The sequence below is a fragment of the Saccoglossus kowalevskii genome, chromosome 5 (genome assembly GCF_978046115.1).
Source record: "Saccoglossus kowalevskii chromosome 5, keSacKowa6.1, whole genome shotgun sequence".
NCBI classification, from domain to species: Eukaryota; Metazoa; Hemichordata; class Enteropneusta; family Harrimaniidae; genus Saccoglossus; species Saccoglossus kowalevskii.
In genome coordinates, this window is record NC_140645.1 from 18,669,180 (window position 1) to 18,690,454 (window position 21,275).

At 37.1% G+C, this 21,275-nt stretch overlaps 2 protein-coding genes across 2 annotated transcripts; one reads left to right on the forward strand and one right to left on the reverse strand.

Annotated features, from left to right (window-relative positions):
* The first annotated feature begins 977 nt into the window (after window positions 1-977).
* Window positions 978-7,255, forward strand: LOC146745845 (uncharacterized). Its single transcript, XM_085499194.1, has 2 exons — window positions 978-1,077; window positions 2,480-7,255. The coding sequence occupies exon 2, from the start codon at window positions 2,491-2,493 to the stop codon at window positions 7,042-7,044; it is 4,554 nt and encodes a 1,517-aa protein (XP_085355320.1). The 5' UTR covers window positions 978-1,077; window positions 2,480-2,490; the 3' UTR covers window positions 7,045-7,255.
* An 8,879-nt stretch (window positions 7,256-16,134) lies between these two features.
* On the reverse strand, window positions 16,135-20,557 carry LOC146745846 (sialate:O-sulfotransferase 1-like). Its single transcript, XM_085498776.1, has 5 exons — window positions 20,482-20,557; window positions 19,749-19,832; window positions 18,316-18,492; window positions 17,697-17,882; window positions 16,135-16,499 (listed from the first exon to the last, which is right to left on the reverse strand). The coding sequence occupies exons 1-5, from the start codon at window positions 20,555-20,557 to the stop codon at window positions 16,135-16,137; spliced, it is 888 nt and encodes a 295-aa protein (XP_085354902.1).
* Between the last annotated feature and the right edge of the window lie 718 nt (window positions 20,558-21,275).

A 21,275-nucleotide genomic window follows, 5' to 3' on the forward strand; every position in this document is an offset into this window, starting at 1 on the left:
GAGGGGTGACAGGAACGGACGTTGTGTTTTGTTTTGTTTTGTTTTTGAAAAAGATGATTTTCTACATATACAGTAGTGTATTGCATCTCAGAGAAATAATAAACTGGTTTTCTTGGTTGTCACCCTTCTAAAAAAATAACATGAACCTTTCATATTATCTCGAAATATAAGCTGGTGACTAGTTATCCCAAACGTCTTTCAAGTTGAAGTCGATATCCTTATACTGATCGGCAGTATGACTGATTGTAAAATATAGACACGGTAGTCTCGGTGTTTTTCATTCATTCACGCTTTCAACAAGTCATTCAATTTATGTCGAAAATTCAACAAGTACTGTGTAATTCATCATAATGAATCATCAGATTATATGGGCAACAAGGGTTAATTAACCACAGTCAAAATACGTCATAATTCAAGTATTAATACGCCCCCTGCAATTTTCTCCCTGGCACCCCATTCTATTATTAGAATCTCTCTGTCCGAGCAAACTAAACCCTGTGAAAAATAAATCGACTTGAACATGAAAATCACGATAGAATTCCTTGTTTCCTAAGTAATTCGTGAACGTAAAATCCAGTCAATATGTTGAGAAGAGTAGAATAGTGAAATTCAATACTTAAAAATAATGTTTCTACAGTATTCGACGGCCGTCAAACAAGGGCAATATTTTTTGTTTATTTTGCGGACGTTGTAATTTTAAACAACGCAAACTACCATATCTCATTTGGAACTCCATTGACACCTGCAACTCGTCAAACCACGACACGATATCACATTAATTGTTGTGTAATAACCTTCAATATCTGCCCACATCGTGCGATAATCCAACGTGTATTGGATTTTACCGCCTTTTGAATAGCAAAGGGGGTTACTAATTCAAAGAGCAGTGAAGGTACCAGCTTATGTTGCGCGTTATTGAACCGCTGACATTGTATAAAAGACGACGACACCAGGGAAGGTGATTCACAATCAATTCATCTTCTGACTGCGCAGTACGTGCATCGGAAAATCGAGTGCCTCAACAAACGGACAAACGGACGGTCGGACTTTGAGTAAATATTCGAACGACTGTTCAAAGTAAGTATTGTCTTAATAATAGGATTTTTTTTTTAATTTTTATTTATTTTTGCTGACTGAAAAACAAGGGATTATTGTATTAGTACTTATTATATTCATCTCAATTAGTACAATACGTTGAACTTCAGAATATTTTTTGAGTGGATGGGACGGGGGTGTCAACGTAAAAAGTCGTTTAAGTTAGCTGCTAACATTGTATCCAAGAATTACTTGACGTTCACCGTGTGGCTTTGTTACGCGGTTGCTTACAAGATACTTGTGGTTGTCCTGAATTAATTGAGGGAAATTTTGACGCATAATAATTTTATTTTATGAGAAAATATTTTAACATGACTTCGTATGAAAACAATTCTAAAACATCCCCAGCAAAACATTTCGAATTGAACCAAAAAAACAAACAAAAAAACAACAACCAACGACTTGTATATAAATCAACAAATATATAACTTTCGTGGCAATTACTCTTGTTATAATAATATGTCAAATGTTCTCTTGAAATAAAAATTATATCCCAGTTTTACGCGTGATTAATTTTATGTTTGACGCAAAACAAACGTTAATTTAACGAAATCCGTACTCTACATTTCCTACTAAGATTCATTATAAAACACAACTATTTAAACATTCTGAACATTGCACCTTTAAATAAAAAAAACTAACGCCGGAAATTGTATATCGGGAAATGATTTGCTCATGAACGGGCCAGAGGAATGTGAAAGTATGAATATACGTTTAGTGTATATCCACCTTTTGCGGACGCCTTTTGCGTTCCGCTAGTATAAACACCAGCATATCCAGTAGTTAGATTATAAATGGGACAGGTACCTGCATAAAACTGTTCGAACTCTGCCTTCTAACTACGGGTCATCTGGTTAAAGTGCAGCGTAAATCATGTCTAATTCAAAGGGCGGTAGTCGTCGTGCCGCGTACTGTTCAATATGGGACTCATAGCGACGTACACAACGCGTGTAAAATATATTGTTTGTTTACATGAAATTCGAACACGCGTTGAGCGACGACCATCGCCCGCTAAAATTATATATAGAAATCAATGCGCATCTAAAAACAGAACCACTGTAATTGCAGTGTTTTGTCTTCGGGCCCTGTCTAATATATTATCTCGGCGTGGTTGGTAATTTTATGCATTTTGAGCACGGAACATATTTTTTTTTATGTTTTATCTTGATTACAACCGTGAATATAAAAAGGGTTAAAAATATTACGTATTCGTGATAATGTAAACTAAAGGAATTATGTACGGCGATTGGTTATGCAAATGATCCAGGATCTTTACTATGACTCGAGTAGGTACTCACAAACTACAATATCAGTATCAGTGTTTATCATCCTCTTTATATTATTACTCACGGTATTACTCACGGTTTATGTCTTTTTCTTACAGAAAACTCGAAGATGAACAGTTTGTTCTCATATTTTCTGTTATGTTTGGTGGTTTTGCCAGTGATACATGCTGTGCCCGTACGTATGAAACCAGACCTGACCGTGAGAGACAGTGGGATTAATAAAAGAAGTGTGACTGAAGAACCTGTCGCAGCTGATTTAGAGGAAGTGAACAACAATGAAACAGCCACTGAAGGAACAGTAAACAGTGACCCTGTGAATGCCGGTTTAATAGAAGATGAACTGGCCGAATTGGATGAGCTATCAGATAATCCAACTAATGGATCTGACATTATCATCGCTGATTATCCTCCATATGATAGTTGGTTGATACCTGAAGATCAAAAGTTTCCACAAAGAAAAGGTCATGGCGATGTTCAACCACACAACGGGAATGCTATGGGTGTAATTCGTCAGCCGGGGAAATTTGTTATTATTAACCCTGGTCCCGAAAATGCTGAACCAAAATTACCACCAACAGATCAAAAGTCACCAAATGGAAAAGGTTATGGCAACGTTCAACCACACAATAGGAATGGTGTGGGCGTAATTCGTCAACCGGGCAAATTTGTCTCTGTCAACCCAGATCCTATATTCATTGAACCAACAGCAGAATATAATTATCCTGTGCACCATAAAGAACAACCTATGGGGTCACCATCAGCTACTGAAGAAAGTCCAATTTCTTGGTATCCAGGTATGAAGCAGCCGAAGGTGCCCAATCAGGGTAATATTTGGTTGACACCTAAAGACCAAAAGTTTTTAAATGGAAAAGATCACGGCAAGGTGCAACCACACAACGGGGATGGTATGGGCGTAATTCGTCAGCCTGGAAAATTTCGTCCAATTAACCCTGAACCTGTATTCATTGAACCAACACCAGAATATAATATTCCTGGGCATCATAAAGAACAACCTATGGGGTCACCAGCAGCTACTGAAGAAAGTCCAATTGATTGGTATCCAGGTAGAAAACAACCACAAGTGCCCAATCAAGGTGATATTTGGTTGACACCGAAAGATCAAAAGATTCCAAATGGAAAAAATCATGGCAATTTTCAACCACACAATGGGAATGGTGTAGGGGTAATTCGTCAACCGGGCAAATTAGTCCTTGTCAACCCAAATCCTATATTCATTGAACCAACACCAGAATATAATTATCCTGTGCATCATAAAGAACAACCTATGGGGTCACCATCAGCTACTGAAGAGAGTCCAATTGATTGGTATCCAGGTAGAAAACAACCACAAGTGCCCAATCAGGGTGATATTTGGTTGACACCGAAAGATCAAAAGTCTCCAAATGGAAAAGATCATGGCAATGTTCAACCACACAACGGAGATGGTTTAGACATAATTCCTCAACCGAAAGTACCCAATCAGGGTGATATTTGGTTGACACCTAAAGATCAAAAGTCTCCAAATGGAAAAAGTCATGGCAATGTTAAACCACACAATGGGAATGGTATAGACATAATTCGTCAACCGGGCAAACTAGTCAATCCAAACCCTATATTCATTGAACCAACACCAGAATATAATTATCCTGTGCACCATAAAGAACAACCTATGGGGTCACCAGCAGCTACTGAAGAGAGTCCAATTGATTGGTATCCAGGTAGAAAACAACCACAAGTGCCCAATCAGGGTGATATTTGGTTGACACCGAAAGATCAAAAATCACCAAATGGAAAAGGTCATGGCAATGTTCAACCACACAACGGGAATGACGTGGGAATATTTCGCCAGCCTGGCAAATTTCTTCCAATTAAGCCAGATCCTATATTCATTGAACCAACACCAGAATATAATTACCCTGTTCACCATAAAGAACAACCCATGGGGTCACCAGCAGCTACTGAAGAAAGTCCAATTTCTTGGTATCCAGGTATAAGGCAGCGGAAGGTGCCCAATCAGGGTGATATTTGGTTGACACCGAAAGATCAAAAGTCTCCAAATGGAAAAGATCATGGCAATGTTCAACCACACAACGGAGATGGTTTAGACATAATTCATCAACCGAAAGTACCCCATCAGGGTGATATTTGGTTGACACCAAAAAATCAAACGTCTCCGAATGGCAAAGATCATGGCAATGTTCAACCACACAACGGGAATGGTATCAACATTATTCATCAACCAGGCAAATTTTCCCCTATCAATGTCAATCCTATATTCATTGAACCAACACCAGAATATAATATTCCTGGGCATCATAAAGAACAACCTATGGGGTCACCAGCAGCTACTGAAGAAAGTCCAATTGATTGGTATCCAGGTAGAAAACAACCACAAGTGCCCAATCAAGGTGATATTTGGTTGACACCGAAAGATCAAAAGTTTCCAAATGGAAAAAATCATGACAATATTCAACCACACAATGGGAATGGTGTAGGGGTAATTCGTCAACCGGGTAAATTAGTCCTTGTCAATCCAAATCCTATATTCATTGAACCAACACCAGAATATAATATTCCTGGGCACCATAAAGAACAACCTATGGGGTCACCATCAGCTACTGAAGAGAGTCCAATTGATTGGTATCCAGGTAGAAAACAACCACAAGTGCCCAATCAAGGTGATATTTGGTTGACACCGAAAGATCAAAAGTCTCCAAATGGAAAAGATCATGGCAATGTTCAACCACACAACGGAGATGGTTTAGACATAATTCATCAACCGAAAGTACCCCATCAGGGTGATATTTGGTTGACACCAAAAAATCAAACGTCTCCGAATGGAAAAGGTCATGGCAATGTTCAACCGCACAACGGGAATGGTATCGACATTATTCGTCAACCAGGCAAATTTTCTCCTATCAATGTCAATCCTATATTCATTGAACCAACACCAGAATATAATATTCCTGGGCATCATAAAGAACAACCTATGGGGTCACCAGCAGCTACTGAAGAGAGTCCAATTGATTGGTATCCAGGTAGAAAACAACCACAAGTGCCCAATCAGGGTGATATTTGGTTGACACCGAAAGATCAAAAATCACCAAATGGAAAAGGTCATGGCAATGTTCAACCACACAACGGGAATGATTTGGGAATATTTCGCCAGCCTGGCAAATTTCTTCCAATTAACCCTGAACCTGTATTCATTGAACCAACACCAGAATATAATTATCCTGTTCACCATAAACAACCTATGGGGTCACCATCAGCTACTGAAGAGAGTCCAATTGATTGGTATCCAGGTAGAAAACAACCACACGTGCCCAATCAAGGTGATATTTGGTTGACACCGAAAGATCAAAAGTTTCCAAATGGAAAAAATCATGGCAATGTTCAACCACACAATGGGAATGGTGTAGGGGTAATTCGTCAACCGGGTAAATTAGTCCTTGTCAATCCAAATCCTATATTCATTGAACCAACACCAGAATATAATTATCCTGTGCACCATAAAGAACAACCTATGGGGTCACCATCAGCTACTGAAGAGAGTCCAATTGATTGGTATCCAGGTAGAAAACAACCAAAAATGCCCAATCAAGGTGATATTTGGTTGACACCGAAAGATCAAAAGTCTCCAAATGGAAAAGGTCATGGCAATGTTCAACCACACAACGGAGATGGTTTAGACATAATTCATCAACCGAAAGTACCCTATCAGGGTGATATTTGGTTGACACCGAAAGATCAAACGTCTCCAAATGAAAAAGATCATGGCAATGTTCAACCACACAACGGGAATGGTATCGACATAATTGGTCAACCAAAAGTGCCACATCATGGTGATGTTTTGTTGAAACCTAAAGATCAACAGTTTCCAAATACAAAAGGTTATGACAATATTCAACCACACACCGGGCAAGACGTTGGTGTAATTCGCCAGTCAAACGAATCTGACATTATCATCCTAAATCCGAATTCCACTGAACCAACACAAGAAGATTATTCCGAACAGCATAAACAAGAGCCTATTCAGTCACCAATGGCTAATGGAGAACATTTAAATGCTTTAAATCCTGGTAAAATGCAGCCGAAAGTTCCTCATATTAATGCGCCCCCAAATGGAAATCCTCATAGCAATGTTCAACCACATGGGGTTGGCGTAGTTCTTCAGTCAAACGAATCTGACATTATCATCCTCAATCCGAATTCAACTGAACCAACACAAGAAGATTATGTTTCTGAACAGCATATAAAACAGCCTATCCTGTCACCAATGGCTACTGGAGAGAATTCAAATGCTTTGCATCCTGGTAGAAAGCAGCCGAAAGTGCCCCATATTAATATTCCCCCAAATGGAAATCCCCATAGCAATGTTCAACCACACACAGAAAATGGGGTTGGCATAGTTCGCCAATCAAACGAGTCTGACATTATCATCCTAGATCCCGTTTTCATTGAACCAACTCCAGAATATTATTATCCTGAACAGCATGGAAAACAGCCTATCGGTTCGCCGGTGGCTACAGAAGAGAGTCCAATCGCTTGGCAACCTGGTAGGGATGAGCCGAAAGCGCCCAATAATAAGTCTCCAAACGAAGAAGATCCTAGAAATGTTCAACCACACAATGGAAATGATATGGGCGTAATGGTTAATTAATCCCTCTCCCCTATATTCATAGAATAATTCTTACACATGTGATAATTTGTGGTGCAAAGTTTATATATAGCTTTGCGCATATTTGGCAGACCTAATGACTTCCCAATTTCTAGACTAGATTATACCCTTTATAATGTTTATGTATATTACGGATCACAGATTTCTCATGTGAGTGCGTATAATAATTCATCATGGCAAGTAGCATATGCAATCTGGCTTACATTGTTTCGTGTTAGGGGGAATCGTTAAAGGGCGGTGGTCGTTGCGCCGCGTCTGATTCGATATGAGACGTATACAACGCGTGTAAAATACATTGTTTGTTTATATTAAATTCAAACACGCGCTGCGAGACGACCACCGCTCTTTAAGTAAACTGAGTGATATTATACATCAAGTAGTCTAACGCTGCTACCGATGGAACCGATTTTAGGATGTTTTGGATTTGTTTGTGGCCACTCTTAGAACTAAAACAAGTGAGCAAACAACAACAACAACAACAAAACACAAACACGTGATTGTACGATGGTGTTTGCTCTGTGTCACATATTTGAAATATATTAGTAGACCTTTTTAAAGATTACTTTTTTATCTAATGGTATATTTGTCAGTGCATATAAGTTATGGAATGATGTTGCATTACTTGATGACTAGCTATATGTTATGCTTATTTTTCGAAAAGTGCTACATTTGTAGCTTTCTATACAATGTTCCTTAAGAGAAAAAAAAGTTTATATTTTCACAATTCACTCGGAAGATGTATTTGATCATATTTAACTTTTTGTAATTTATTGAGAATATATGTTATTGTCTTGTGTCCCTACCTCTGGCGATTATCGCGATGCATTGTTTGACTGATTACTTCTTCCGGGATTAATGGTCATCTGTATTGCGTGAATTCTAACTGTAGATTGTATTTATAGTATTTTCTATTTCAATGTGTATATAATAGTTTGTACCCTATTCTTCTGAAAGAACTTATACAGTCACAGTTTCATTTTGCATATAGAAACAAACTTATAGGTGAACGATTGTATTGAAGAATCTGATGTTGTTACGTCTAATATGTTAATGAACTTGTTATATGTTATTAAAATTGGTGTATAGAAGTGTTAATTTGCGTACACTGCATTTGTGTTTAAGTAGTAGTTGGAACGAATTCGCAGTTTTTTTTCGGTCTCAATACTGTCATTCAAGAACGAAAACTATTGTACATATATTCGTAATATTAATAGAACAAAGATTATATTCAAATGTCTTGTGTGAAATCGAACGTAACACAGGACAAAACAACGTCATAGTGGAGTCAAAGAATTTTAGGGGTATCTAATAATGTGCTATACAAATCATAGGCGAAGTGAGTGTATTTCAACGTCATATCTACTTTTTGACAATTAGCTATCAAAAAAGTTCAAAATCATTTTTTTTTTTACGGCAAACGTTCGGCTCGCGCTTTTTACACATTACACAATACCACGCAGTAGCCGGAAATCACTATGTATTAGAATTCTTTATTTATTTTATAGAGGGCGCTCTAAGTTATTCACAATGTTTGTCATTATTGTAATTTACATCAGAACCCTCTAATAGAAGGAGATACACACAAATTTGAATATTTATAACTATCCATTGTCATTGATTCAATCTTATGTCTATAAATACAATTACATTTCGCTGGAGGGATGATTCAGTGAAAATATAATCCAGCGATTATATATTTCTCCTATATTTTACACTCAACACAACAATAGTGAAAATATACTTCATACAAACAACCCATAATATCTTTTCAGCGAAAATTAATTCCAGTTAAAATAAAGTAGTTTACAGTATTACTCGTTAATTGTAGTGACGGGTCATTGATGTTAATTAAGAACAAGGGACTCCAAATTTAATTGATATTTGTTTTGAATTCAAACTTAACACTTGGTTTGCCTCCACAGTTACGTGTGAAACCGCCTCATCGACGAATCTAATACTACTGATGGTATGCTGTGTATCAACATAGAACGTGAAGCTTTTGAATTGAGTAATAATACGTATAAATAAACCTCTGATAATGTCAACACTTCACCTTGTTAAAAATGAAGTCACATGTTAAGTTACATACATTTATTACAACTCAAAACAATTCAAACACGTGAACACGGTAAGCTTCTCATCACGCCACAGACGCTGTTCTAAAACAGTCGAAAAAATTAACCTTGACTGGCGAAGATGCCATAACCTGACCGCGATGCCTATATAGTGTTCCTATTAAATGTTTATATAGAATCACAATTCTTATTAATTTAATTCAATTTATTATAAATATGAATAAATCATGACGATATACCATTGAAGTTTAATTGAAACTAATTAAATTGAATTTAACTGAATGTAATGTGTTCTACATTAAAAGCCGCACTCATCGTGATATAGCTGTATTTGTGTGTGAGGTAGCACGACGGCAGGTTTGGTGTATAGGAAATGATTCTAGATATAGTACCAGCAACTGTACAGTAACCTCTGCCCGATTTCATTTGAATCTTGGTTATGCACAAGTTGACAACATTTGGCCTGTAAATATCACAGACAGCTGGTGAACAAAAGATAATAACATATTTCGATTGATTTACCGAGATATACTATATAAACTCTTACAAAAAATATCTAAAATTGCGTGTAGTAAGCGTGTAAAGGAAATGATTCCAGTCATTGTACCAGCAACTGTACCTCGGCCCTATTTATTACTCCCACCCGCGCAGTGCCAGTTTCCATCTTAACCTTGGTTATGTACGTGCAATACCACAGTAAGTTGGCGTACAAGGGGTAACGAAATAAATGCGACTGATTTACCTATTTATATTATAAGAGGGGCAGTCATCTTGAATACGGTTTCTGTTCTTTTCAAAAATACTCTTTCAACGATCTGTTCTCGTTTTACTTCTGGTGCATTCAGGTGGGCTACAGGTTAAAGTACTTTCTCAGAAATGGAGTGTTTGTTAGCGTCGTAAGTTTTCAGTTTTTCGGTCAGTTTTATTGAGTTTTTTACGTGTTTTTACGGAGTTCTTATTTATTGCGCTAAACAAGTTACATTAGATATGAGTATGTGAATTCATGCATTGTATTGCTTACGGGACGGCCACGCCCACAACTATACGTTGTACTGGAGACACTCGGAATCAGGTAGACCCAAATGGTCGACTACACACTGGACAGTGCAAAAAAATAGTAAAATCAGCCAACTTGCCAGGCTCGCGGCATTCCTATTTGTAAGAATGGCGTCGTTTCGGAGCTGCAGGTCCCGTGCACTGTTCAGAATCCAGCGCAAAGAGCAGCGGTCTCCACGAAACAACTGACGCATTCTTCTCAATACATTAATATGTTTGTAGTGAGCCGTCCCTCATTTCCGTGTCTGTAATTTGGCCCGTCCTGTTGACCAAAATGATTGTATAAATGGGTCTAAGTATATGCATCATAAATAAATAACATGTACACAATATAATTCCTTCAATTTATTTGAGTGCACACGTTATGTGTATGTAATTTTCTCTGATCATTGCAAACTGTGTACAAAAAATAATTCACAATATTTGCGATGATCGTGTTTGATATTGGTTTTATGCGACGTATACTGGTACATGTTCAATATGGTGTGTAATCAAATACTGTAGAACACGTTGAAATAGCTGCATGCAATTTTAGCGGATTTGTCATTTGAATCTTAATTTAGCTAAAGTGCCGCCTATCTCTCTGTGAGAATAGACTTTCTGTTAAAATTAGCTGCATCTTGAATTAGAGAAATTAAAGATTAGTTAAATTAGCTTAACTAACATTCTAGCTTAAAAAAAAACAAGTTTTTCAGTAGTTCTTTCTCAATTAACATTGTATTTTACACGAAATACCACGGTGTCATTAGTTTCTCGTCTGGAATGTGAGATTCATTCATTGTTTTATTTCATCATGCAAACTTGTTTTAATGACAAACTGGTTTAAAGATTACACAATTCAATTTCAAACTTGTACTATGATGATTTGATATTTTTTTAAATAATATAGTTTGATTATGTTATTATAATATTATTATCATTCCATCCACTATTTGTGAATTACATAGAAAGATTAGCATCTTCACACAAACAAATATCACGATAAAATAAAATATGTAAAAGGCAGCACTACAGACCAGTTTACGGGTTTCTGGGCTCCGCACAAACTGAAGATTTCACCGCCCGTGCTTTGCGAACTACATTATATTAGTGTAGCGTAGGAGAAAAACATAAAAGTGCGTACAATATTTCCTGCTTGTCTGAATTAAGCCAACCACTTCGCTCAAGATTAAATACAAAACAGAAGAGTCAACTTTTTTGAATGGGTAATATTCATGTGTATATTCAAGCTTACTTTTCACTTTTTTATTATTGTTTTTAGAATGAAACTTGGTAAACACGAAGTTATTATTGTGATTGTGGTGATGATAATGACAATTCTGGTGTTAACCTGTTCTAATAGTAAGCCAAGATTTTTGCTTACAGCATATTGTTTTTGGTTATCGTACTTATTATGTTGGTAGGAAGTACTTCTATGGTTAAGCATGTTGAAACAAAAACCAATGTGTCTATACTCAGGCGGAAAAGAGCAATCGGGCGATCACTGCCTGTTTTCGGTTTCAGAGTGTTGGAGAAGCTTTTTTATATTTCAGTTGGCGTATAATATTACATATATTACAAGGTCTAATAAAATCGCGTGGTAATTCCCATCAAATTACTACACTTGTTAAAAGATACCTTACATCTATGTTTATAAGTCGGTGTTGGGGCACAATTATATGCATTTTACACTTATCGACATCGGTATCCCTAACAGCAAGTATTATTAAATTATAGGTACAAAAGCTGCTGATAAAGCTACATTGAATCAGGCCATCGCCACTGTGAGGGAAGTTGTGAATACAGCGGACAAAAAGAAGAGTGGCCCAACATTTGAAATATACCTAGATGAAAATCCATCTAAGGTAGGAAATCTGTATTTGGTGGTTTCGATTTAAAGCTATAACAAATACAAGCAATCAATAATGTAACATATATAATTGTCACCCGATGTCCTCCCCCATTATCGCAACATATTCTAAAAGTCCACCTCGGGGAATGGTATAATGATACTTAGGTAACTTTGTTTTATCGCAGCCCGGGGTGTGGCAGGAACAAGCTGTACAATCAATCGTGAGAGGAGTAAAACCAATTGAACAACCACTAAGAGCGGTCCCTACGTATAACAATATTGACGTGGATGTACTGGTGGATTTGCTCACGCCACTAGAAGCTATTCAACTACTGATGAATTACACGACTACGGTGACATATCACTGTAAGAACGACACACGATTTGGTCACCCCCTTCCTAAAGATGGCGGCTGGAATGTTTGTATGGATGTTGGTATCACTCCTGGCCAATGTATTGTTTACTCAGTGGGGTAATTTAATTTATTTCAATATTAAGGCTTGTCGTACATATTTAGTCTAGTCGTACGTTTTTATATACAGTTTAACGTTGTCCACACACGGTATAATTTACGCATACCAACTATTTCCATTGTGACGTGTTATATTTTAGCATTGGCAATGACTGGTCGTTCGATAAAGATTTTGCTGAACATGGTTGCAAGGTCTACAGCTTCGATCCCACGTGAGTACCTACACATGTGAATGTTCTGGTCACTGATGATTTAGACATATCACTATAATGTTATTTTGTTGACACAGCCTTATTTAAAATTACCTCTCGACATGCAATCATCGGTGACACGATTATGCATATGCCCAATTTGACGACCGAGCAGGTTCCTAGTTTGTTACATTTAAAAGGGCGGTGGTCGTCGCACCACGCATGCACATATATGGGTCTCATATAAACAAAGATGGCGATTTTGACTGTAGCGCACACCAACTAGTAAAAACTGAAAAGTAAACAAGCTTTTATTAGGTATTTTTTGCTGTTTGGAAGGTATCGAAAGAGTCGCAGACGGTGACGGTGATTAGTGCGATACGTGCCCAGATCAAAACTCGCACTCGTGATTTCATTAGAAAAATGTATTGGATTATGGGAAAGATCAATGTTTATCAACACGTCGCACATGCGCGGTGCGACGACCACCGCCCTTTAAGACTAATTACTGTTATTATCATAGTATTGGTTTAGGCCACCACAAACACGCAGAGCGAATCTGGTTCTACAATATTGGGCTGTATGATGAAAACATAGACAAACTATTTCCTCGCTGGGATAGCCAAGTGCCTATGAAAACTAGAACTTTGTCTTACATACGAAAAATGCTACATCATGAAAATGTAAGTGTCATTTCATCTTATTTCTAATATCCACGATATATATGCTATTATTATAAACTGAGAAATCACTGTATCTAAGGAATGTATATTATATTATTTTTAACAACAGTTCTTTTCAACAGTACACATATATCTATATCAATTGATACGAATATGCTAATTTATATGCACAAGTATGAAAATTGATTCTACCAATTGTTTGATGGAATTTCATGATTGCCAATAATTCGACTTCAGAAACTGTATATGTTTGTAATACTTTGTCCTACTATTACAAAATATTATCTGAACTAATAATTTCTCTTTGTTTGATTTTTTTTCTAATCAAATAGTCAAAAATTGATGTGCTGAAATTTGACATAGAGGGCGGAGAGTATCACGTATTTCATCAGTTAATTAAAAGTGGTGTTCTCCGGGATATCAAACTTGTGGCGTTCGAGCTTCATCTTGAAAAACTACATATGTCTGAAAATTTACTGGATACTTTACTGGTTTACCGAGCATTGACAACAGCATTTGAAATGAATGGTTTTAAGCTGTGGAAATGGCACGAAAACGAAAAAATGGCGATAATGCACCCATCGCCATGGGTTGTTTGGAATGAATTATACTGGGTTAATATGAGATTCCTGCAGACAGACTGATTTGCTATACTCTTAGCATTTTCCTATCGATGCTGACGTTTGTAGCATAATTGCCGTTAGTCATGGTGGAACTAGTGCAATTTCCTTATGATGTAATATTCGATAACGCAGTGTGTACATTGTATAACCTGGAGCATGCGTTGTCGTGTATGCTGGGCAATCCGGAAAACAAACTCAGTTGCTTGCACTAAAAAGTGACAGTTAACTTGTCATATACTTGCATACAGTATTTTTTTTATTTCGTGTTTTTATTTAGAACGCGATAGTTGGAGTCGAAGTGACTTCGCAAAAAATCGCGTGTTATTTCAACTTAGCCACCACTTTTCATATTATTTCATATTTAAAGTTTTTTCTTAATTTTAGTTTTTAAAAATAAACAATAATTGTAGGCCTCTCGGAATGCACACGGGGTACATTCGAAATATATAATCTGTAGGTTGAGCGAGAAACTGACTTCATGCGCAGGGCACAGTTACAGTGACACGACAACTTATTTGTCGTAACAGGGATATTGCAAGACTATGTAGTACATCATTAAAATTATTTATATTCGATTACGCAATATACGCAATTGTGAGTGATAATGCCGTAGACATAAAATTATGACACGGGGTCAACTGTCAGGTCACTCATGCATCCATATATGGTGCCGAGAAATTCAAAATTACACTTTCGCAAAAAACATGCCGCATTTTGTTTGCCGGGATGACAACTCAATGCTGTTTATTATCAGCTTTCACGATATAAATTCATCGACTCAATAAGCAATATTTGTCCTGCGGCGTGGATGTAGATGTTTATATTGTAAATAGAAAATTATCAGGCGATTATATCCCCAGATGGTTACCGCACAATACGCCCCGCTTTGCTTCCAAACAAATGTTTAGTGAACCTCACCAACAATTTTCAACTAATGTTGGCATTCTAACCCCTTACCGAACTCGCCAGGTATTAAACAAATAATCTCCGGTATTGATATTTTATCTACCTACTTGTCGCCCATCATATGTGAAGTAGTTTATCCAAGTTTTCAAAACAGTTATCCGAAATACCTACTTTTTAAAACAAAAAATGACCGAAACACTTGAATCAAAACTCTATCACACCTTTATTGCTTATTTATTATTTTATTTTTTTTTTAATTATTTATCTTCATTATTAAGTTAATTGATTCCATCGATGATACTTATTTGCTTGTTCCATTCTTGTAAGAAAATCTCTTCTCGATCCATGTATACATTTCTTAGGTAAACCGCGGTGCACTATAGGTTATAAAAGGCGGGCGAGGATAATTTGGCAATGGATTTAAGACCTCTCTTATCCCAGTCAGCTGGCGCACACGTGATAATAAAATAAATACGATATTTACTATATGGGGGCCGCCATCACATTATATCCCACTGAATGTATTTATTGTGTTTATTTCATAATTTACTCATAATAAAATATGTTTGTAAGTGCATTTGCCCAATGTTTTGTCACCAGATTGATTTTCATGGCAAAAAATGCCATTCCAGCTCAGCAGCCAATCAGCGACGGCCGTACATTCAGATGACAATTTCGGTTTTAAATATCCCAGGAAAGTGTTCTATGTTCTTCGGGTAATTAGGTATTCGTATGCAAGGAATTTTTCTACACAAAAACGCCAAATTCGGTCGCATTTTCGTGAAAGATTGGTATTTTTGTCCAGATTTGTAGGAATCTGAAAAACGCGTCTCACAACTTGTCTCTCATTTAGTTTTATGTTGCATTCAAGATGGCGGCCCCTATATAGTAAATATCGTATTTATTTTATTGTCACGTGTGCGCCAGCTGACTGTGCTCTCTATGTAAAACATATTTGTCGGTGGATAATTATCCCCAAACGTTGAATTTCTCGAAACATCAACCTTTCCTGGATTTTTTTGAAATGCTGACATTACACAATATTTCAAGTTTTGGAATTGAAATTATGCATGAGAACTTGGTTCCCTGAGATAAAACAATTTTTTTGTAACTACCAAATACGAACAACAGTTCACAATTAAATAATAATGTCCGTCATCAATTGGACGAAACGAAAGGAACGTGTTTTTGTCAATTGTAATCTATCGGTATAATCTCTCCAGTCTTGCATTTAACTACAACTCAGTGTTATACGCTGGCTTAGGTATAGGAGTTTCATTCCTACTCATCAGTAGCTCATTCACAACTCGGATATCTTCGTCAATAATCTCGTGCAATTCTTGAGTGAAAGGATCAAAATGAAATTTCTCTGAATGTTGGCGATGGAACAGTCCTTCGATGTCATTTCGCAAGCATTCAAGTCGTTCTGGGGTTAGTGTAATGTTTAGATAATTCATCATCTTTTTCACGGACGATATCGGATTCTGCAACAAATCCTCATGATGTACTACCACAAAAGGGTGACCAGATTTGAACCAGTCCACGACTAATTTACGCCAACGTTCGTGCATCGTCTTGACCATATCTGAAAAGTCTGTACCTGAAATAAATGAAGTTTTCAGTATTCAGTAAGCATGTATCATTTCAGTGCTGACACATCGTGCATTTACCACAGAAGTTATATTCATGTTTGGGACTACATGACAGGGCTGTGCGGCCATCTCTTTATCAAATGGCAATTTTAATGCGCTATCCTGGCGTCAACACCCGCACCCGCCGGTTCTATCAGGGGGAAATTCTTCTTCCTCTGGGGTTCTCCGCACGTGTCAGGGGGAATCTCGTCTCGTCTCTATATCTCGTCCCCTTGAGGTACGGGATCGGGAAAGTCACTTAAGCTTTACAGTCAAATAAGACACACACAACAAAATACGTTTCAACTCTCGTCTTAGTCGGTCTTTTGAGCATTCTACACAGCGCCCTGGGTAAAAGTCCCCAAGACTATCGCAAGGCTGACCCAAGACTCGCCCTAGACTCTCCAGGACTGGACTTAGACTGCGTCAAGGCTCGCCCCAAGTCTCTCCAGGACTGGACTTAGACTGGGTCTATCGTGGAGTACTCGCCAAGACCAACTCAAAACTCTCTTTATTCATTTTCAAAACTCTAACCAATTACAATACAGTATAAAGACTCTAGGGCGTAACCTTTAATCATAAAGCCAATCACACTAAGCACTGAATACGTCATATCTTTTGATTAATCGTTCACTATATTAATAACTACGAACAACAATTGTCAGAATTAATAGTCCGAATAGCTACGGTTATCTCGTAATTAGTTCCAAATCACTGAGCCAAGTTCCGTCCAGGACCTCGCCTGCCTAAACGATGACAGACATAACACAGCAATTCGCTAATAATCAGCTAATTAAGTCGGTCAACAGATACGCATAAACAAATTCATGACAGTTCCCCCAAAGTCGCATTCGTTAGTGAGTAAATCTCTGCTAATAGAATAGGCCTTCCCATTGAGTCTGTGGCACACTCACCCAGCTAGGCAGACGACCCATTTCGGTGTTCAGCCTAAGATTTGAACTTGGATCTACCGACTGGTGCTCAATATATCCTGGTTTTATATATTTGTTTAATGACTCGACCATGGATTGTAGAATGTCTGACAAATCTGTGTTTGCTGCGCATTCTTAGACAGAAATGTAGGTGTGGTTTTTGGCGTGATTTTACCTCTATCATTGTAAGATTTGCTATTGCAAATATGTGTTTCATTAAAGCGAATAACTTACTATTACGGAATAACTCAAGATTCAGGCTTCCCATCATTCCTGTCAAGTTATATGCATACAATGAGACCATAGAGTCATATAAGTTTCTGATGAGCAGTATCCCAAACATGTAAGTCTTTTTGAAAGAGTGGCATTTGTAAACCAACTTTTGTCCCTGGCCTGGTTGATCAATTTCTCCTTTAAAGCCTGCAACCAATGCAATATGCAATGGACATGTTGAAACATGTGTATCAATAGCAACACAACATATCCCAGTGAATGTATTTATTGTGTGTTTTTTTTGTTTATTTCATAACTTACTTATTATAAAATGTGTTTTTTAAGTGCATTTGCTCATATCCTTGATTATTTTTGTCGATGTTTTATCACCAGATTGATTTTCATCTCAGAAATTTTGAATTGGTTTTCTAGATTATTTAATGAATTTGGGAAGCTTGTAGATATTCTTTAGTGTCCTCTTTTCCAAACTAAAAACAAAATAATTAAATTTATAATTCAAGTCACAAATTGTATAATTGTTTCACAATAATATGCCTTCAACCACATATTTATTGCTCATAGCAACCAAACTATGGCAAATTATAATTATACTCCCAACACCAGTAAGTGTATACCATACCTTGCTTATATAAACTGTTTTCTGAATAAAACGAACCAGTATAAATTCCTGTTGCAATTTCTAATAGATGACGTGTCCACGTGTTTCCAGATCTGGGAAAGCTTGTTAACCAGACTTTCTCCTTTGTTCCATCTGGCCAATCACCAAAGGTAACAGCACAGGCGGACGTTTGATTCACTGAATTGACAATAACAAACAAGAAAAATGGTAAATGTTAGTATCCCAGACTTGACAAGACATGTTCCAAGAAAAATAAATAAATACAAGACAAGTAACAAAATCAAATACAAGAGGACAAAACTCTTGGCGCTTCTGTATGTGCTAAACTTGCAAATTACTATGCACTTTTGTTCGTGAGTATCGATATTTATAAAAAAGACAAGGCACATTTCCGTTTAAAGCATTGCGTAGCCGACGAGAGAATGTTAAGAGTGTTTTCTTGGATTTTACATTGCGCATACTCTACTACCAACATAATCTCAAATTCAGGTAATTGGTTCATAATCCGGGAATATTCATATAACTATTCCCAGAAGATCACTGGGGCCTATGTTTTGTCTATTGTTACGACGACTGGTGTGAATTGCAACCTTTGCCATGCACGCTAGGAAGCAAAAATGAGAAAGTGATTTGAGCGATAATGTGGTAAAATTGTGAAGCACCAAATAGAAATGCGAAAGTCCGGTTTAACCAGTCGTCATTTGCATATCTATTTATGCTGTTTAGGGTTATATGCAAGTTACATGCAAAGTCATTTTGTCAAGCTGTAGGTAAATATTGTACGTCTAACCCTGAAAAGTGACAGAAAATAGCCAATAATATTTAGATCTTTCAAGTGTACATGGCGGTGAAAAGACTTTACATGTTTTAATGATGTTTTTTTTTTGCTTCCGGGTAGAATCGCTCGCACCGCGCTCATTACATGCCCATATTTGTCTAAAGCATCGGTAAGGTGAAATATGTTATGTAAACAAAATTTGGTAAATAATTTTTGTTGAGGGGCGTACATAAGGTCGAAAGAAATACAGAGATCTCCAATATCAACCTTAGTAAAAGACAATAACCAGCCGTTTTATTCAAGAGGCTGTACTAGCCCTGGCTAAATCCGCATCCGTCCCCACGTGAGTTTGCAACCGAAAAGCCATCAATGTTTTCACATTACACTGCATGGTTTCTAGTGAGATGATATGTTGGTCTTGACGGTCGCCCTGTGTGAGCGGCATTCATCTTAATAACAACAAGAATAAGTTTCTCACTAATAAAAGAACAGCAGCAAAACATCAAAACCGGGAGAAAGCACACAGAGCGCTGTAGACGACGAGTGTTAAGCCAGTTGTGTAGTAGCGTAGCGTAGCGTAGCGTAGCGTAGCGTAGCGTAGCGTAGCGTGCATTTGTTTTCATTCATGATACGATGTAACTAATTGTTCACATACCTTCTACGCCCTGCGTTTCATTGATAGACACCATATGTTGTCCTACTTTATCATTATGGTCCTCTTGCAGGTTAGATCGTACATCTGAAACTAAATGCACAGTTTGTTTTTCAACAAAAAAACCGAATTGTGAAAATATGAATTTTGGAAATTTGTTGTAAATTTGTTTGCTTCCTTCGCTCCAATAAAGCGGGGGTCGTCACCTGCGCACGCGCGGGAATTGAGTCCCAACCGACGATAACAACACACGCTAAAAACGCAAATGCTCATGGGTAGACGCTTGTTCGTGAACAATAAACGCTATGGCCATCTGACGCATGCGCAGGGGACGACTCTCCCGCTTCAAATAGTGCAACATTCATTATAATTCTCTGTTTCAAACGTGTTACTTTAATTATTTATTTGTATTAAAATAATGGATTTTTAATCTCAATCTAAACACATCTTAAAACTGCATACGATTTTGTTCTTATACATTCCAAATAGCATTTTGATATATGAAACGTTTTTTGCGATACGAAGCAATGGTAGCCTTGATTTTTTGTACAGCAACATGAAAAGTGAACTAGTGGCACAGCTTTGATACGCGTGGCTAGTATAAGACTTGCTGTTTATCATCCTTCAGTCTGTTGGATGATTTATTTGGATGTAACATATTGCGAACATGGCCGGTAACTGAATACTGAATGACACCTAATTGGTTTTTGCTGTTGGAATGATATAATAAACTTACCTTGTTGCGTACTTAGTGTTTTAATGGGAGTCAATCGCTCATGTCTATTAGCATTGCCGTCTTTTGAGGACTGCATGATTGGTCCAACACTTTCTTGGTGACTATGCCAGAAATTGTACTAAAATAACGTAGTGCAGACCCCTAGTAGAAACCCGAGTATCACTTGTCGGCTGTGCATGCCGATGCGTCAATGCCTATAAATAATATTGTGTAAGAGAAAATCCTGTTAAACATCGGGACTTATTTTTGTACATGAGTCTAATTAAAAAACAGAATAAACTCAATGATCGCCAGATTAATGGTTATTTGGCACGTAAACTAGTTTGCTGAACATTTTTATCAACATACAATAGTACCATTATAGTGTATATAACGTAAAAGTCAAGGAATTTCATATTGAAGGATTTGGGACACATTGAAACCTAAAATATAGTAATGAACTGTAGGTTGGAGAATGAACATATGGTCAGAAAAATGTGTCACAGATATGATCCCTGTTTTATTGCGTACATACTTGCAAGCGGACACTGTGTATGTTGTAATAATTGTCTCCAATAATAAAACGTGGTTATTAATATAGACAAAAATATATGGATAATCGTTATCATATAGGAGTAGTGTGGAAAATAACACATTATTGAGACCACCTAATTAACATAATAATTAATATCAAATGAATGTGGTATATAAACATGCAAGTCCGCGCATACATTTGAAACAAATAATTCATCGATTTGTTCAGAATTAGAAGGGTGAAGTTTTTACTAACCTGTCGATTGCAGATTGTGATGATA